Source organism: Diabrotica virgifera, chromosome 7 (assembly GCF_917563875.1).
Source record: "Diabrotica virgifera virgifera chromosome 7, PGI_DIABVI_V3a".
Classification (NCBI taxonomy): Eukaryota; Metazoa; Arthropoda; class Insecta; order Coleoptera; family Chrysomelidae; genus Diabrotica; species Diabrotica virgifera.
Genome location: NC_065449.1, coordinates 2,436,859 through 2,455,141, shown reverse-complemented (window position 1 = coordinate 2,455,141; position 18,283 = coordinate 2,436,859). Strand labels below are relative to the sequence as shown.

At 30.9% G+C, this 18,283-nt stretch overlaps 1 protein-coding gene across 6 annotated transcripts in view; it reads right to left on the bottom strand.

Moving 5' to 3' along the window:
- Positions 1-9,986: 9,986 nt before the first annotated feature.
- LOC126888365 (nuclear pore complex protein Nup98-Nup96) overlaps positions 9,987-18,283 on the bottom strand; it is a 140,197-nt gene continuing 131,900 nt past the window's right edge. For all 6 annotated transcript variants that reach the window (XM_050656547.1, XM_050656549.1, XM_050656550.1 and 3 more), the window contains one exon: positions 9,987-11,084. In XM_050656547.1, the coding sequence (XP_050512504.1) occupies positions 10,283-11,084 (802 nt within the window). In that variant the 3' untranslated portion in view covers positions 9,987-10,282. The remainder of the gene's footprint in view (positions 11,085-18,283) is intronic.

The following is an 18,283-nucleotide window of genomic DNA, read 5'->3' as shown; positions in this document are numbered from 1 at the left end:
TCTTTCCACAAATTTTAAAACGCAACAACCATACATAACCAAACCGTCAACCGTCCAAACCACAGCTGCCTATTTGGATAATTTTTGACATGTCATTTGAACATCCAATCAGAACAAAGTTATAATGCGCATGCGCCAGGATCGTAGGTTTTAACATATAAAAATTCACCCTCATATGGCTCATATGACGCGATCACTCTTCAGAATCTTGAAGCTGAATGTTCAGTCTTCAATCTAAGTATCTGGCAGCCTCAAAAATACTAATTTAAATATGAGTTTTTAAGCCTCAAAAATGCGTATTTTCGCATTTTTCAGATTTTAAATCGCCTACTCCAAAACTATCAATTTCTGAGAAAAATTACAAGATACCTTTCTTGTTTAGATTGACCCAAAAAATCTAAAAATATATGTTCCAGAGCAAAAAAACAGGATCTTTTGTATTTGTTTAAAAAATTGTTTAAAACAATTTCTGCCCAAAAATTCCGCCTGGCACCCTTCAGATTTGTTTAAAGGGGACATTTTTGAATAGGAATCCACAAAGAAACCGAATCAGAAATTTTTTTCAGACGGGAGCGGTCTCACCACGTGGACTATTTCTATCTTTGTCGGATCGGTACTCACCGAATGACGTCGACTTTGCTAAGTAACAAGACATTTACTCAACGCACACACTACACTAGGTACCGGATACAATGGCCATTAGTCGTCGAGGCATTAAGCTAAATAAATATTGGAGTACCCATCCGTAAAAAAAATCGCAAAATGCTTTATTTACCTAGCTTTACCTCTAAAACCGTATTAGAAAAATGAAATAAAAAACACTTGAACGCGAAATTATTTATTTAAAAGCAATCACAAATTTAACTGAAAAACAACACTGTTGTATAATAAAATTCTGTTGATTACATGATTTTTAATTTAAGTCCATAAAAAATGATAAACTTTAAAAATATTCGGCGATTTACAAAAATAAATGGACATAAATCTTTTTGACAGTATAACTTTTTGTAAAAAAATATTGTTTGAGGGAAGAATCAATACACAACTAATTTTAAATAAAGTATTAAATAATAGTAAATTAAGAAAAATCAACTTGTGCCTCTTATTTATTTGTAAGGAATCAACATTTTATTGCGAAAGACTATATTTTTGGAGTAGTAAAATTATTGTTTCAGTCTTGTAGTCAGCATTGATTCTTCTAAGTAAAAGTAGATAATAAAGAATACAAAAATAACATGTTTTTGTTAAATTTTTAATCTTTTTTGTATTTATCACAAATGGAGTAATAATATCTAAATTTAATTCATTTAAGACAGTATATTAATTGATTATAAGAAATATTTCTAATAGAAAGTATATATTTATTTTATCCTGAATTTTGCAATATTTAATATCTAATTATTATTTCTTATAATCACAATTTTATTGATTTGATGATACATACTATACAAATATTATCTTAAATGAATCAAGTCTAGTGTTCGATAAATGACGAAATTAAAGGATAAAGATGGATATATAGACCAATCAAGTTAGGTTTTTAGTCGATATACTTGAAAGGACAGGGTTTGACAGTTGAAATGTGTAGTATGAGATATTACAAAAAGACCACCATCTTGGGATTCATCAATTTTTTAGTGGAACAATTTTTAAATTAACAACAAAAACGTCAAACTTAGTTTTTTGCTCATAACTTAAAAACTTGTTTATTTAGACATTTGACGTTCACAGGTAATTTTTCAGATAAAAAAGATTTATCGAATAAGATACGCTAAATGAAAATAGGTTAATAAACACAAAAGTTATTGCAAAACGGACGACAAAATCGCTGTTTTTGGATATTGTTAATAACAATTTTATTGTTGATTAAAATTTGTTTTAACCTTGAGGGTATTAAAAATGTTTGAATGGTGTGCAAAAAATGGTCCAGATCTGTTAAATAGTTTTTGTGAAATTGAATTTGTTTATAAAAATTTTTGAAAAACGAGATAATTTCTGAGGCTTGTCAGGTTAATTTGGCTGACTGGATTTAAATGATCTGGGGCTTATTTCCTTCGTTAAGATGTTTACTAATAGTCTATAAAATTTTTTTTAAAAAAGTTACACAACTTTAAAAAAATTAAATGTCCTACCACCCTCTGGGGCTGAGACGGCCCCTTTTTTTAAATCACTGTTACGTAAATAACAACATTAAGAACTGAAATTAACAAATCTTTTATAAGAAAAGTCAAAGTTTTCAACAAATTTTTTAGCTACAAAAAATATTACAAATTATTTAAACAGGAGGGTTATAAACAAAGAGTATTTTGCGTTCCGAGTAAAAAATAGTGGGTTGGCGTAGCCTAATGAGAATGAATTGACGCGCTATTACACTAACAGCCAGTATAGGTGAAATTTGCTAGTCATTTTAGGCACGATAAGAGCCTAAACTTGAATAGTAGAACCTAAAAGAAAACGTATGGACACTGTGCCGTCACGTTATAGTGAAACACATGCGTCGACAGTGGCGCATCAAAGTTTCCACTTATGGACGGGATAAATAAATTAAAAGGTACCCTCCCTCACTAACACAATTCAATTTATTTCACTTATTAAGTTCTATCTGATTAACAAATAAGACTAGTAATACTTAACCCGCGAGCCGTCGCGCCGTTAGATAAAATCTAACATTTTCTCCTTTTTCGCGATAACTTGATGAAAAATTTTGCAATTTTGAAAAAAATTCGTAAGTTCCTCGAGGAATGGTGTAGTAATGCGCAGCTATTTTTTTTTTCTTCTTCTTTTTGTGGAATTTTATGGCTTTAGGGAGAGCCAATTAGCTTTAATAATTGTTAGAAATAATATTTCTAACATAGCAAGTAAATAAAAATACTATAAAATAAAAATTTATTGTAAATTCGTATTGTGAGATAGAATGTAACACGCGACTGTTCACGTTACAGAAGTGAGCTTTTAGAGAATATAAAGGAATTGTTCAACATATGTCTAAATCATTTTTAAAAGGGTGATCACAGACCTCGAGAATGACTGACCTATAGACCCATGACCTGTTAAACCGCCTCTACAAGTTATTCACAAGAATAATAAACAAATAGAGTGGAAACAAAATTTCAGTTTTACCAATCTAGGGAACAGGCAGGTTTTAGGAAAAACTTTGGCACTTACGATCATCTGCATTTCTCAAAGGGATTATACAAAAATCCGTCGAATACAACCGACCATTGGTCCAGAATTTCGTAGATTTTCGATAACAGAGTAATAAGAACGTCAGACGAAAGTCGTATAGATCATCGGTACTCTAAACTGATCGCAAAAATTATACAAGGTGTCCCAAAAGTAGCGGAATGGTCGAATATTTCGCGAACTAAACATCGGATCGAAAAACTGAAATACACGTTTTCAACATTTTTAAAAATCTATCCAATGACATTAAACACGATCTCCTACTCCAACCCTTGGAGGTGGGATGGGGGGCAACTTTAAAATCTTAAATAGAAACCTCCAGTTTTCATTGTAGATTTAGATTCATTATATAAAAGTAGGCAACTTTTATTCGACACATTTTTAGAGTTATGGATAGATGGCGTTATAATCGGAAAAAACCATTTATCGTGATACCATAGGTAAATTATAGAAACGGTCTAATATCTCGAGAAATACACTTCCAAATGAAAAACCAGAAAATAACATGTTTAATATTTTTCAAAAACCTATCGAACAACACTAAATATAACCCTCCACCCCACCCCCTAGAGGTGGAGTCGGGGGGTAACTTTAAAATCTTAAATAGCAACCGCCATTTTTTATTACATATTTGGATTCGTCATAAAAAATTAAGTAACATTGATTCGAAACATTTTTTAGAATAGTTGATAGATGGCGCTATAACTGGAAAAGGACGATTTAATAGCGCCATCTATCCACGATTCTAAAAAATGTTTCGAATCAATGTTGCTTAATTTTTCATGACGAATCCAAATCTGTAATAAAAAATAGAGGTTGCTATTTAAGATTTTAAAGTTGCCACCCACTCCACCTCTAGGAAGTGGGGTGGGGGGCAAGAACATACATCACATTTACTTTTAACTATTTAGAAGGGAAATAAGCCATGAAGAAATAAAAAAAAAATAGATAGAATGAACTATCTTTCAGTAAAGTCGTCCCAGGAACGCAACTGATAAATATTGGCAATATCATTTTGAAGTCTTCTATTTTAAAGTGTATAATATATGTCCGAATAGCCAATATAAATGAGTCAGATTAAATAAATTATTAGAAGAATTTTTTTTTACTTAGCAACAACATTTTTGTTTAATTTAGTAGTATTTTGTATTTTGACAACAACACCCGATTTGGGCTTCGAAACGTTAATAAAATGATATTTTCAATTTAATTGTGGCTTATTTCCCATCTAAATAGTTAATCATAAAAATGCCACAAGGAAATAGCTTCAGAACAATATTTACTTTTATTACTTTATTGAAGTAGATTGTAAATTAAAAATAAATAAATAAATAATATATAAAAAAAAATATCTGAACACCTCCAAATTAGTTAATTATTTCGAAAACAGAGATAACATAATTCAAAATTTTGATTCCGATTTATCGAACACTACAAGTAAAGTTACTCACTAATTAAGAACTTAGCTTACCTTCTAATTTCGTTTAATGAACTAAATTAAAGTTATATACAAGTAGACAATAATTACAAAAAACGATTTCTTTATATTACACCTATCAGTAATAAATTTATAAAATTTAAACTTGTATAAGAGAGAACGAGCCCTATTGTTAAATTGTAGAATTTGCATTTTAGAAGTGACAAACTAGATCTTTTACCTCAACGTATCAATATCAATAAAAGTTACTATTATTTTTTAAGCAAAACGGAAAAATAATTTTCATTTATAAAGTTGATACTAGCTTATAGTCCTGGATCCCGCGTACCAAAAAAAGTTTATTAATAGTGTTGTGAAAACAACAGTTAAATTAATTCGCATTTTTATAAATCTCTCTTGTAAATCTGTTGGGACAATCTGTATTGTTTGAAAGAATTCATTCTCTGAAAACTTAAGTGTTAGCGTTGTGTTGTTTTGATAAAATAGACATGTTTACTATTTATCGTCTTCGGGGTAAAAGGCATGTCGCTTTGCCAAAGAAGAATAATACCGGATTTATACTCAGCCCTGTTCGACAGGGAAGTGGGCAGCGTGAATGTGTAAATAGCTCACTCGCGCTGCTCCTCGTCATGCTACTGCCATTGCACCTACATACCCAAAAAGTCGGTTCTAGTGACGGAAGTCAAAGGAGAGAAGTCAAAGGCGGGTTTGCCGCCGGCAAAGCGGCAAGTGAGTAAGGGAGCAAGACGATGTTGTTGTCACATTCCTTTCTTGTGAGTCGTTCGGTAATGAGTTGTGGGGACATTGGCGAGGAACTGATGTAAACACCTCAATCGCGTTGATATCGTATTTCGGGCAATATTTCCGTCAACGGCAGCGGCAGTAGCAATAACTGAGTATAAATGCGGCATTACATGTGTGTGGTCCTTTTCAGGCAGAAAAGTGTAAACTAAGATATTAAGGCAGTGATTTGAATAGAATTTTAGAAGTCTCTCGCCAGCCTCTCTAAGTTCGTGAAGATACGGTACGCTTTCCGCAATAATTAGATTAAATACTCTTTCTCTTTCGCTATTAGGACAATTTGTCGTTAATTCCGCATATTTGTTAAACTCGTTGTTGTTAATAAATGTTTTGTTCGCTAACCCTTTTATTTCTCGTTTGCACAATCCTTCATATCGTGTTTATTAGTAACTATAAAACCAGACCAAATAAATTCTTAGAACCCATTCGCCCTAAAAGTTCACTAGTTTGTTAATATCGAAGGACTCTATTGCTTTGGGACATATGCGTGTGGTCCTAAAATATTCACTTATGTCCAATTAGGCAAAAGGTAATAATTAAACCCTTTTCGCCACTGTTGGGGTGAGATTCAATAAAAACTCACACCAAATAGCAATCTGAAAAGGACCCCGCAACACTCCTTATGGAAAAGTGGTCCCGGTCAAATTTACGAAAATTTGGTCAATGATACTTCTCGGTATGTAGATTAAAAAAGTCCATGGGACCTGGGTCTGAATAACTACTATTCTCGAGTTACAGACTTCTGAAGTTGCTGGATTCGAGTGCTCGCTTTACGGTAAGTGCACTAATTCACGGTCAAGTTAACGAAAATATTTATTATTGGAAGAAGAAAGAATCATTTTCTTCATGCATACTTGCGTGTTGTATATGAATTTGTGGTCAAAAATAGATGCATCGTATTTTAGTCTTCAGAAAATCTGCGAAAAGTCCTCAGAAAAATAAAGTAGTGCGATATAAAATGTGCTACTAGAGTGATGTAAGAATTATCATGTTTTCATGAATGCTTCACAGTTATCCAATACCAGCAAAGCTGAAGCTCCTCATTATCTTTAGAATACTACTGAACAGTGGCGGATCTAGGGGAGGGGATGAGGTGATTCCACCCCCAATGAACGAGAAGGAGCTATGGTGGTTGGGGTTGTTTACCCCCGACGAGGGGGTTGATTTGTAAAACACTATTTATCAAACATGTATTTATTTACCAACACTAAATATACCAGTAACGAGTTGGTGGGCAAGGTCTATATTCTAACTACTTGATGTCTAAATAATGAATAATGAATAAAGAATGATCTATGTAATACTTTCTCCGTATATATAAATAAACTCGTAATTGTTTTGTTATGATTTGACGACACGATTGTGACCGTGAAATACTCATAATATCAAAATCGCTGACTGATGTGTTCTCGAACCGATTGGCATAAGCCTACATTGTCACCCAGTTATTTTACTATAAACAATAATGTTTGTTTATGACCTTTAAAAATTAAATCGATATGAATTGTTCTTATTTTTGAATGCTAATATAAATCCTGTACAGAGCCGTCAAAACACATTTATAACCAAAGACCGGATGGTGTGAGGAAAAGACGTAGGCTCAGAGTACGATTTAAGGACCAGGTGGAAGACCGGATCAAAACCGGTATAATTTGACTTGAACTTTCAAATGCTGTAAGAAGAATTGCTATTTTATTTTTTAATCAAAAGTTATTATGGTACAAAACTTGCAATTTTTCGATTTTTTGAAAGTTTAAGCGCGTTTATCTCGAAAACTATGCTACCAAAAAAAACTTGTAAGGTCATTTTTTGCTTAGAATGGCCCAAAAAATACAAAAAAATATTTTGTGTTGCGAAAAATCGCCGTTATGTAATTCTGCAAGTTCTTTGTTTATAACAATCTTATCGACATCCTGATCAACTGTTACCCAAAAAATTCGTGTTCTAAGTGGTCAAAATACATAAAAAACTTGGGTAAGTCCATCTAAATAAAGGAGACCGTTGTACCCCCCTGGCGACAGTACTATGTGTATTTGTCTGATTGAAGAATCTATTGTAACTGGCTGAATGACTAAATGTCTAGTCTATACCATATAAAAAATGAATTCATTTGTGAAAGGGATACAATAATGTAGAGTTGTAAATATTTTATCTTAATTTTTAAAACTCCTGTATACAGGGTGAGGCAAATAAAGGGCCTATTAGAAATATCTCGAGAACTAAAGGTAACAGAATCATGAAAATTGGAATAAAGGGGTTTTGAAGGATGATCTATTAAATGAAAATATTTTCATCTCTTTGCAACTTCCGGTTATACCGGAAGTTACTAATAACGTCGTTTTTTTAAATGGGACACCCTGTATATTTTTACACTTTTGGATTCTCTTCGATATCTTCTTTCTTAAAATATGAGGTTTTGTAATATTATACAGGGTATTTTAAAAGATAATTACGTTTTTTTATTAATTTCGTAGCAAAATTAACACCCTGTAGAATTGTAGTAGTTTGACATCTAAAACTCTACTTACGTTCAAATGATTTTTAATATACTCTACTATTTTTAAGAATCATTAGTATAGCTAAATTTTTAATTTAAGTATACAGGGTTGGTCGAAACTCGGAATGAGTATTTTCTGAGTTTTCTTAAATGGAACACCATGTATTTTAGTATTGTAATGAAATGATATTTTATGGTACTTTTTTATTTCTTAAGCATTCCCTATACCTAACTGCTTTAATTTGTGCTTAATTGTTAATCGTACCAACAATCATAACTAAGTAGTTATTTCGATAGCTAAACCATTATTGGTAATTTTAAGGACCCGTCTGGATTAATATGTATTTATTTCTGAAAAATTATCTGGGATTGAGTATTTTCACGGCCAACCTAATAAAATTTTACGTATTTTTTGTTGCAATTAGTGTTTAGCTTGAATCACCAATAACTCACAAATTAAAGCAGTTAGGTATAGGGAATGCTTAAGAAATAAAAAAGTACTATAAAATATCATTTCACTACAATACAAAAATACAGGGTGTTCCATTTAATAAAACTCAGAAAATACTCATTCCGAGTTTCGACCAACCCTGTATACTAAAATTAAAAATTTAGCTATACGCTCTGAGCTTCGCTGGTGGCGCTCTTAGCGGATTACTAAATCAACTTTCACCGGTAATTTTTAAATTTATTATTTAATTGTTATCGCTTAATATTTACAACGCAAAAAAGTAATTAAATTGTAATCGATTTTTTTAAGATTTTGCTAATCATTTTGACGTTCTATTGATAAATTTCTTACTTCGGATACTTTCACAATTATCGTGTAGATGGCGCCAAGATTAATATATTAATTTATAATTACATATTACGGAACATTAAAAAAACTTAAATTCAGTATTTAAAACGTAAGTATATTTAAGGTAAAAATATATACCACAGCTTTGACCAACTAATATTTTTTATAACTAACGTTTTTAATTTTAATTTTAAATTAATCACTTTGACATTTATGTCAAATTTCCGGTAAACGTTTACAGACTTGCCACTATTGGCGCTCGCGAATTTGTAAATATCCCCTCTACGTACGAGCTCACAGCGTATACTAATGATTCTTAACAATAGTAGAGTATATTAAAAATCATTTGAACGTAAGTAGAGTTTTAGATGTCAAACTATTACAAATCTACAGGGTGTGAATATTGCTACGAAATTAATAAAAAAACGTAATTACCTTTTAAAATACCCTGTATAATATTACAAAACCTTATATTTTAAGAAAGAAGACATCGAAGAGAATCCAAAAATGTAAAAATATACAGGGTGTTCCATTAAAAAAAACGAAGTTATTAGCAACTTCCGGTATAACCGGAAGTTGCAAAGAGATGAAAATATTTTCATTTAATAGATCATCCTTCAAAACCCCTTTATTCCAATTTTCATGATTCTGTTGCCTTTAGTTCTTGAGATACTTCTAATAGGCCAGTTATCTGCCTCACCCTATATAATTTTTTCTTTAATAATTATTACAAAACATGAAACCAGTGTCCGTCGACGCTCTTAGGGACAGATGTGTGGGCGTATCTAATCGACGGGTAGTTTAATGAGAAGATTGTGTTTATTTTCAATCGTCTTTAAGACATAAAGATAAACAAGTAGCCGGCTTGACTAATTTTTATAGCTTTCGTTTATTGGAAAAGGTCGGTACATACTTTGAACCAATTTTAATGGATTGGTTCTCAGAAAAAAACGGAAAAGGGAGATTAGCAGTAAGAGAATTTTATTTAGCGTGGGGGTTGTATAAGCAGTCGATTTTATTAACATCAGGATCTAAATGTACTTGTTCTTTGGGAGAATATAAAAAGACGCTTTAAGACGCAAAGAGACGCTTTAAGACGAATATTATGATAAGCCGGTTATAATATTGATTAGACGCAATTATTTCCAAATACATTTCTTTTATAAAAACACGTAAATTTTGGTCTCAATTAGACAAACACTTTTACATTTCGTCAATTTAATAGCATCTATAATTTAGTTATCTATTTATTTTATTAATTAAAACTGTTAAACATTACACGGACTTTTATTACTATTGTCTTTAACGAATCCTACAATAATATACAAAACTTTTAGGCTGACATTATAAAAAGATTATAATTTAATAAAATAAGATAATAATTGGAGATAATGATCCATAGTTTTCAAAATATAAGTATATTCATTTAATTTTCACATTTTAAAACATTTATTGCAAGTTCTGCGGTAGTATGAAATGTATGGCACTATTGGCTATTCACTCTTTTCATAAAAAAATTTAAAAAAAATCGTTTTTTTGCTTCAACACACCAACAAAATTAAAATTAACACTTAGCCCCTATTTCGTTAATTGAATATAAAGCCTCATTCTGTTTAAATTCTGGCGGCATATTCAAACTTTCTATAAATTCTAGATAGGAATTTCTAAACAGACTCGATTGAGATTTCTTACAAAATTCTTTATACACTGAAGCACACCTTTTCGACATTTCAGCAATACATAGCTTTTGCTGATTCGTTCTAGGTACAAAACTGGATATTCTGTTGCTGATGTCCTGTAAATTCATCTGTAGTTTCAGATTATCGCTGGCAGAAACATACCTTTCTTGAAGTTCCATAAAATCTTTAAAGAGACCAGCTTCACTATTCCAGTGTTCTATATCTGCTGATCCGTCTTCGATCTCTCTAATCAAGAGTTTGATAATGTCGTATTGTTCGTTAATGAACAACGAAGGGAGCAAATGTTCCACAAGAATGTCATTTGCTTTACAGTAATCTTTGGCATAGGCAAAATGATTGAATGCTTCAAAATATCTTTGACTCAACAATGTTTTTTCTCCTTTCACACGATGGATCCACTCTGGTGGTATCTGCATGTTATTAACTAAATTATTTTCTGATTTGATTCCTTCTTTGTCGACGTCTGGAGAAAGATTCCTATCTAAAATTTGCATTACCAGCGTTTTTTTCAATGCGTTGTCTTTGAGATGTAGTAACACTAATATTGACCATTCCCATTCCCCTAGGGATTCCAACTGGTTAGAGAAACTGCTGCAGAGTTTGTTTTTTTCGGCGTCGTCCATGATGCCTACATCTAAGGAGAGGAACAGCTGAAGCAGTAACCAACTAAAAGACAGAAAAATTGTGAATTTAGAGTCAAGCAATAAATGTAACGATACAATTATACAGAGTGTTCAATTAATTCGGCACCATATGGGAAACATTATTTTTAATTTTATGAAAGAAAGTTATTATTTAGAAAAAATTTTGCATGTTCTAAAACCCAAAATACAATCATCAAAATATTAAATTTTTTCAGTTATATACAAGGTGTGTCAAAAAATATGAACTCGTTAAAATTGAATTCTGTTTTAGAATTTTTAGATCATTCAGAACTTTTTATAAAGAATGAAATGATTAATACGATAGATTATAAAATAGGTAATGTCCTTTTACTCATCACAAACCAGTAGTTTTATTTTTATAATATAATATTAGTTAACAAAATTAATGAATTAAACATAAATATAAGATAATAATGAAAATGTAAATAGGGAACTTGCATAAAATTTTAACTTCGAAAAAAATGTTAAAAATCACAACAGAACATAATTTAAAACATGTATCAAAGATAAAAAAATTGTTTTTGTGTTCCGTTTGGCCCCTGAAGACGATTCTAAATTCAAATCATTGCAGCTAGCCCAAAACTCATCGTGACGTCATATGGTTGTATGTTTACATTCTGCACCAACAAAGTAAACAAAATTGTATATACTGTTATATTCCTATTTGACATAAGAAATAAAAGTCTATACTTATATTTAAAATTAAAATAAAAATAAAGGTTTTCGTTTTTTATCGACCGCGGGCATGTAAATTTGGAACACCCTGTAAAAAAACAAATTTTGTATAGGTAGTTTTTAAGAAAGTGTTTCGGAGAAGTGTTTACGAACCCCAGGAACAATACGACTCAAGTAAACAATTAGAATGATGTTTAAAAAGAAAGTGTTCGTGGAAAGATTTGTCAATAACCACCGATAACTCATATTCTAGTAAATAAGATAATAGGTTAATTATTTATATGGGAAATAAGCCACAATTAAAATGAAAAAAATAATTTTATTAACGTTTCGACGCCCAAATCGGGTGCCGTTGTCAAAATACAAAATATTACTAAAATAAACTAAAGTGTTGTTGCTAAGCAAAAAAATTCTTCTAATAATTTATTTAATCTCACTCATTTATATTGGCAATTCAGACATATATTATACATTTTAAAGTAGAAGACTTTAAAATGATATTGCCAATATTTATGAGTTGCGTTCCTGGGACGACTTACTGAAAGATAGTTCATTCGATTACATGAAATTAACCCCAACTCAAGAATATCCGTCATAAAAAATTATAGCATGTGATATGTCTTTAAAAAGACAACCAAATGCAACGACAGTAAAATTCTCGCGTTAGAGACCTCATAGTAAATCACAAGGGAAAACCAGGAAAAACCTGTGATACTATCCCGACATCGTAAGTATTTGGTCTTACATTAATTTACTCTCAAAAAATAATACCAAATTCTGACTTGTAACATGTTTAAATTATAAATATTATTAATAATACTAGATATATAAGTAATACTAAAATATGTACTAGCTCGATATTATTGACTTACTAATCTTGGTATTTTCTTTCTATTGACTTCCTCTTTCAGTATGGGTAACCACATCCTACTGCATTCTACCGAGGAATTTGCGACACAATTGGTTTCATTTAGCATAATTAGAGCCGCTTCTTTGATTTTTCTCTTTTTACTATCTGATTCTTTCAGGACTATACTTGAATCTCTCCACTGAATTCTATGTTCATTATCCCATGCGTGTTGACATATTTGAGATCTCTCAAATTCTCTATTTTTAATATAAGATTGATGTTCACTTATTCTAACGTCTAATGGTCTTGATGTCTCACCTAAATAAAATTGTTCGCATTCACAAGGTATTTTATAAATGCAATTTTTTGTTCTTTTGAATATGAGGACAAAATTAGAGATCTAATTACAAATGGACCTTATAGCAAATTAACGAAGGATCCAACGAAGACACTGAAAAACAAAATATATAGAGCTTTATTCAAATTTAAAAATGATCTAACATACTATCAAAGAAAATTAATGACACCTCACTACAGTAAGACACCACATTTTTATGGAGTGCCGAAAATTCATAAAGCGAACATACCACTTAGACCCATTTGTAGTACCATCAATTCTCCTTGTAGTGAACTATCAAAATTCTTATTAAACATTCTAAAACCATTTGCTAATAATGATGACACTTTTATAAAAAATACAAAACATTTTTTAAACAAATTATCAACTATTGAATTTAATCCAAATAATATTTTAGTAAGTTTTGACATAAACAGTTTATTTACAAATGTACCATTAGATAAAACTTTAAACATAATCAAAACGAAATTAGAGAATGATAATACATTGGCAACTAGGACAAGACTAAATGTATCAGCTATAATGGAGTTATTGACATTATGTACCCATAATACCTATTTTCAACTAAACAATGAATTCTATAAACAAAATTTTGGTCTAGCAATGGGCTCTTCTTTATCTCCATTATTGGCTAATATATTTATGGAGGATTTCGAAACTAATATTATTTCTAAACAAAATTTAAAACCCACAGTATGGTGGAGATATGTAGATGATGTGTTTTCAATATGGCCTCATGGATCAAAATTGTTGGATACATTCCTGAATATTATAAACGATCAAGAAGAGACAATAAAATTTACAATGGAAAAGGAATACAATAACAGCCTACCTTTCCTCGATGTTTTGATCTCAAAGAAGGATATTGGATATGAGACTCAAGTGTATAGAAAACCAACACACACCAACAGATATCTCAATTACAAGTCAAATCACAACATCAACGTTAAAAAGGGAATCATTAAATCCTTATATGATAGAGCCAAAATTACTTGTTCTAACGAAAATTCCTTTTTAGCAGAAAAACAATTGTTAACATCTGTTTTATTAAAAAATGATTATCCTTTATCGTTTATAAATAAGGAATTGTCAAGATTGGATCGAATGGAACAGAACAACTTAGAACGGGATCCTACAACATTCACCAGAAATAATACGAGGAAAATATCAATACCATATATAAAAGGACTATCCGAGAAACTTAAAACAATAGGAAATAAATTCAACATTTCAACAACATTCAAAACAACAAACACATTGAGATCTATTCTATCTAAAACTAAACCTAACAATGATCAAGAAAGAACAAAAAATTGCATTTATAAAATACCTTGTGAATGCGAACAATTTTATTTAGGTGAGACATCAAGACCATTAGACGTTAGAATAAGTGAACATCAATCTTATATTAAAAATAGAGAATTTGAGAGATCTCAAATATGTCAACACGCATGGGATAATGAACATAGAATTCAGTGGAGAGATTCAAGTATAGTCCTGAAAGAATCAGATAGTAAAAAGAGAAAAATCAAAGAAGCGGCTCTAATTATGCTAAATGAAACCAATTGTGTCGCAAATTCCTCGGTAGAATGCAGTAGGATGTGGTTACCCATACTGAAAGAGGAAGTCAATAGAAAGAAAATACCAAGATTAGTAAGTCAATAATATCGAGCTAGTACATATTTTAGTATTACTTATATATCTAGTATTATTAATAATATTTATAATTTAAACATGTTACAAGTCAGAATTTGGTATTATTTTTTGAGAGTAAATTAATGTAAGACCAAATACTTACGATGTCGGGATAGTATCACAGGTTTTTCCTGGTTTTCCCTTGTGATTTACTATGAGGTCTCTAACGCGAGAATTTTACTGTCGTTGCATTTGGTTGTCTTTTTAAAGACATATCACATGCTATAATTTTTTATGACGGATATTCTTGAGTTGGGGTTAATTTCATGTAATCGAATGAACTATCTTTCAGTAAGTCGTCCCAGGAACGCAACTCATAAATATTGGCAATATCATTTTAAAGTCTTCTACTTTAAAATGTATAATATATGTCTGAATTGCCAATATAAATGAGTGAGATTAAATAAATTATTAGAAGAATTTTTTTGCTTAGCAACAACACTTTAGTTTATTTTAGTAATATTTTGTATTTTGACAACGGCACCCGATTTGGGCGTCGAAACGTTAATAAAATTATTTTTTTCATTTTAATTGTGGCTTATTTCCCATATAAATAATTAATCATAAAAATGCCACAAGGAAATAGCTTCAGAACAACATTAAGATAATAGGTTATTAAATTTGTAAAGAGGATTAATGTGGAAAGTAAAATTGAAATGGGGAATATTATTTTTTCTTGAAATCCATTAAGATATTTAGAAAAAGGAAAGTTTGTGTTGGTAAATACGGATAATTGAAAGTTGCATGGGATTGGTTGATTTTGAATGCTGGAAGGGGTATTTTAGAAGGAGGAGAATTAATGAGCAAGGAGAGTCAGTGTGTTTTGAGCGATCGAGAGGCGAAGCCGAGTTTTCGAGAAGAGTGTACAAAAAAGTGAAACGCCCTGTTTGGTTAGTTTTGTTCTTAAAAAAAAAAAGTAAGATATCGTGGAACGAGTGATAGACCGAGTCGAGATAGTATATAACTCCTTGAGTCTAGAGTATCCCGGTTTTGTTGAAGTGTTTGAAAAAGGTAGAACACGGCATCAGGAGAAGGCAGGAACGAGGGCTGTACGAGGCGTAGTTTTCAAAGGAGCAGAGGCATTACTGGAAGACTTGGACGAGTCTTTGGATCGCAACCCAAGCCAATAGGAAACGTGTTTTGTGTGAAGACATTGTCAAATCATCAGTAAAGGTCAGTCTATTTTGTTAGGACATGAATGTATGGTTTGTGTATTAAATAACACATTGAAAATTGAGCTACACAATCACTATAAAAATTTCATCAAACCTCAATCAATTTGTTACTGATAAATCATAATAGTTCATTATAAATAAAATAAATTTGGAGACAAAAAGAAATAAGATTCCCATTTTTGTAGCTGTTGTATTAAATAAAGATAGAAAGATAAGATATAAGAAATATTAAGCAGTTATTGCCATTTAGATAAAATAAACGATTTTTATAATTTCTAATTGAAATCCGTATGTGTGTATTATTTTACTCTCTTTTATCTATCCCGATTAGGAATCCACTGAGAAATACTTTGAAGCCACGAAAGTAAGTAATTGATATTATAATTTAGCCCTGATATTGACACTATATTGGTATTTGATCTGTTTGATTAATGAGATAATTATTGATTAATTAATTAAGATAAATTACATCTGAGAACATCATTAGATTTCAAAAGTAAGATCACAACAATACATAATTTTAAATTAGACATTATAACGTTAGTAGAAAATACAGCTATGTGACGTCACAAGTGTTTTTGATCGTTTGAACTATTTTAAATACATAGAAAACTTGTACTTTTACAAAATGGCACTAAACAACACTTAAAGTGTTTTCTTTTATTTTCCATAGTAAACCTTCTTTCCTTTCCTTCAAAAACTATCAAACTCCAATATCAACAAACGGGTATATATTATTACCATAACATACGATAAATGTCATTAGAATATAAATATTTTTCCCTTATTCCGCGACAATGAGCTGGCCAAATACAAAAGTAGGTGGAGGCCAATAAACTAAAGAAGAAGAACAAGAATGTACCTAAATATAACCATAAATATAAACATAAATAAAGTACATCTGTGACGTCACGGGTTGTTTGAACTATTTTAAATCACAGAAGATTTTAAATTTGTACTTCTAAGTTATTATGAGTTTTTGAAGCGTTAAATTTTTGGAAATCTCATTTTTAAACAAAACATTATTATGTAATAAAAAAATGTGCAAGTTCCCTATTATGGATACATTCTATATTATATTTAACACATTTAAATCAGACAAAGTGACAAAATCGGCTAATTGGAAATAGTTGGCATGTACCTAATAACATTGGACAGTTTAATATCCCTATATACCAACGATTTACCATGAATGTGATTTAATGCTTGAGAAATGTCATATATCCCACACAAGGGATTCCTCTGAAGCTTACGCTTGTAATGTTTTGTATTCACTGAATTAAAAGACACTACAAACGCTATGTATTTATTAACAGTTTAAAAGTGACAAAAATGCAAGATGTGATCTGTTCTGTAGTCGTATGAACACTGGGGTTTTTCAAACCTCAGTGCAAAGTGCGCATCTATGCGCTCTAAGTTAAATTAAATTTGGAGGTGAGTGGCGTGTACATCATTAAACATATATCTGCAGACAAAATCAGCCAAACTGATTTGCGATATCTAATGAAAGGTCGTACAAAGCTGGTTTTGTTGAATATAGCATGATAGCACTACGATACTTTAGTGATAAGCAGACATAAAATTTCAATAGTATACAACATGCTATAAACAGTAGTGACTTCTGTCGTAAGTCCCACGTGCCGTTAGTTATTGTCTTTCGTTTTTGAAATCTATGTCTATATATGTATAATAAAAATAAATTAGAGGGTGTCACAAGAAATTGGAAGGTGACAGAAAAAAATAGGAGGGGTCAAAAAAATAGAGGAAGTCAGGAAAAATTGAAGAGAGATACGATAAAATAGGAAGTAAAAAAAATTGAGTGCTGCGACTGTAGGGGACAATTGATTGTATTTCCCGTCGCATGGCGACGGGTACAATCACTAGTTATACAGTGAGGACGTTTGAGTTGAAATAAATTCATTATCTCGAGAATGGACGAATTTGTAGAAAAACCCTGAGACAGGTCGATTTTTATTTTTAAATTATGACTTTTTGGCATATATATCATACTAGTGACGTCATTCATCTGGGCGTAATGACGTAATCGATGATTTTTTTAAATAAAAGTAGGGGTTGTGATAGCTCATTTAAAAGGTTATTTAATTCCCTATTTAATAATATAAAGCACAACCTCATTATTTGGACAGGGTGGACAAAAACAATTGACACTAAAACAAGAATGTAAGCAATTTATTTAATTCAAAATACATTTTACTGCTGTAAGAAAACAGGTAAAAATGTTTACTTCACAAATAAACATTGCTCTTCGCTTAAATTCAATGCTCAAACTCAAACTGCTAAGACACAGGTGGGTGGCAGCTTTAACATTGAATTTAATCGAAAACAATATTTATTTGTCAAATAAACATTTCTTTCTGTTTTCTGACATCACTAAAATGTATTTTGAATTATATGAATTACATACATTCTTCTTTTTGTCTTAATTA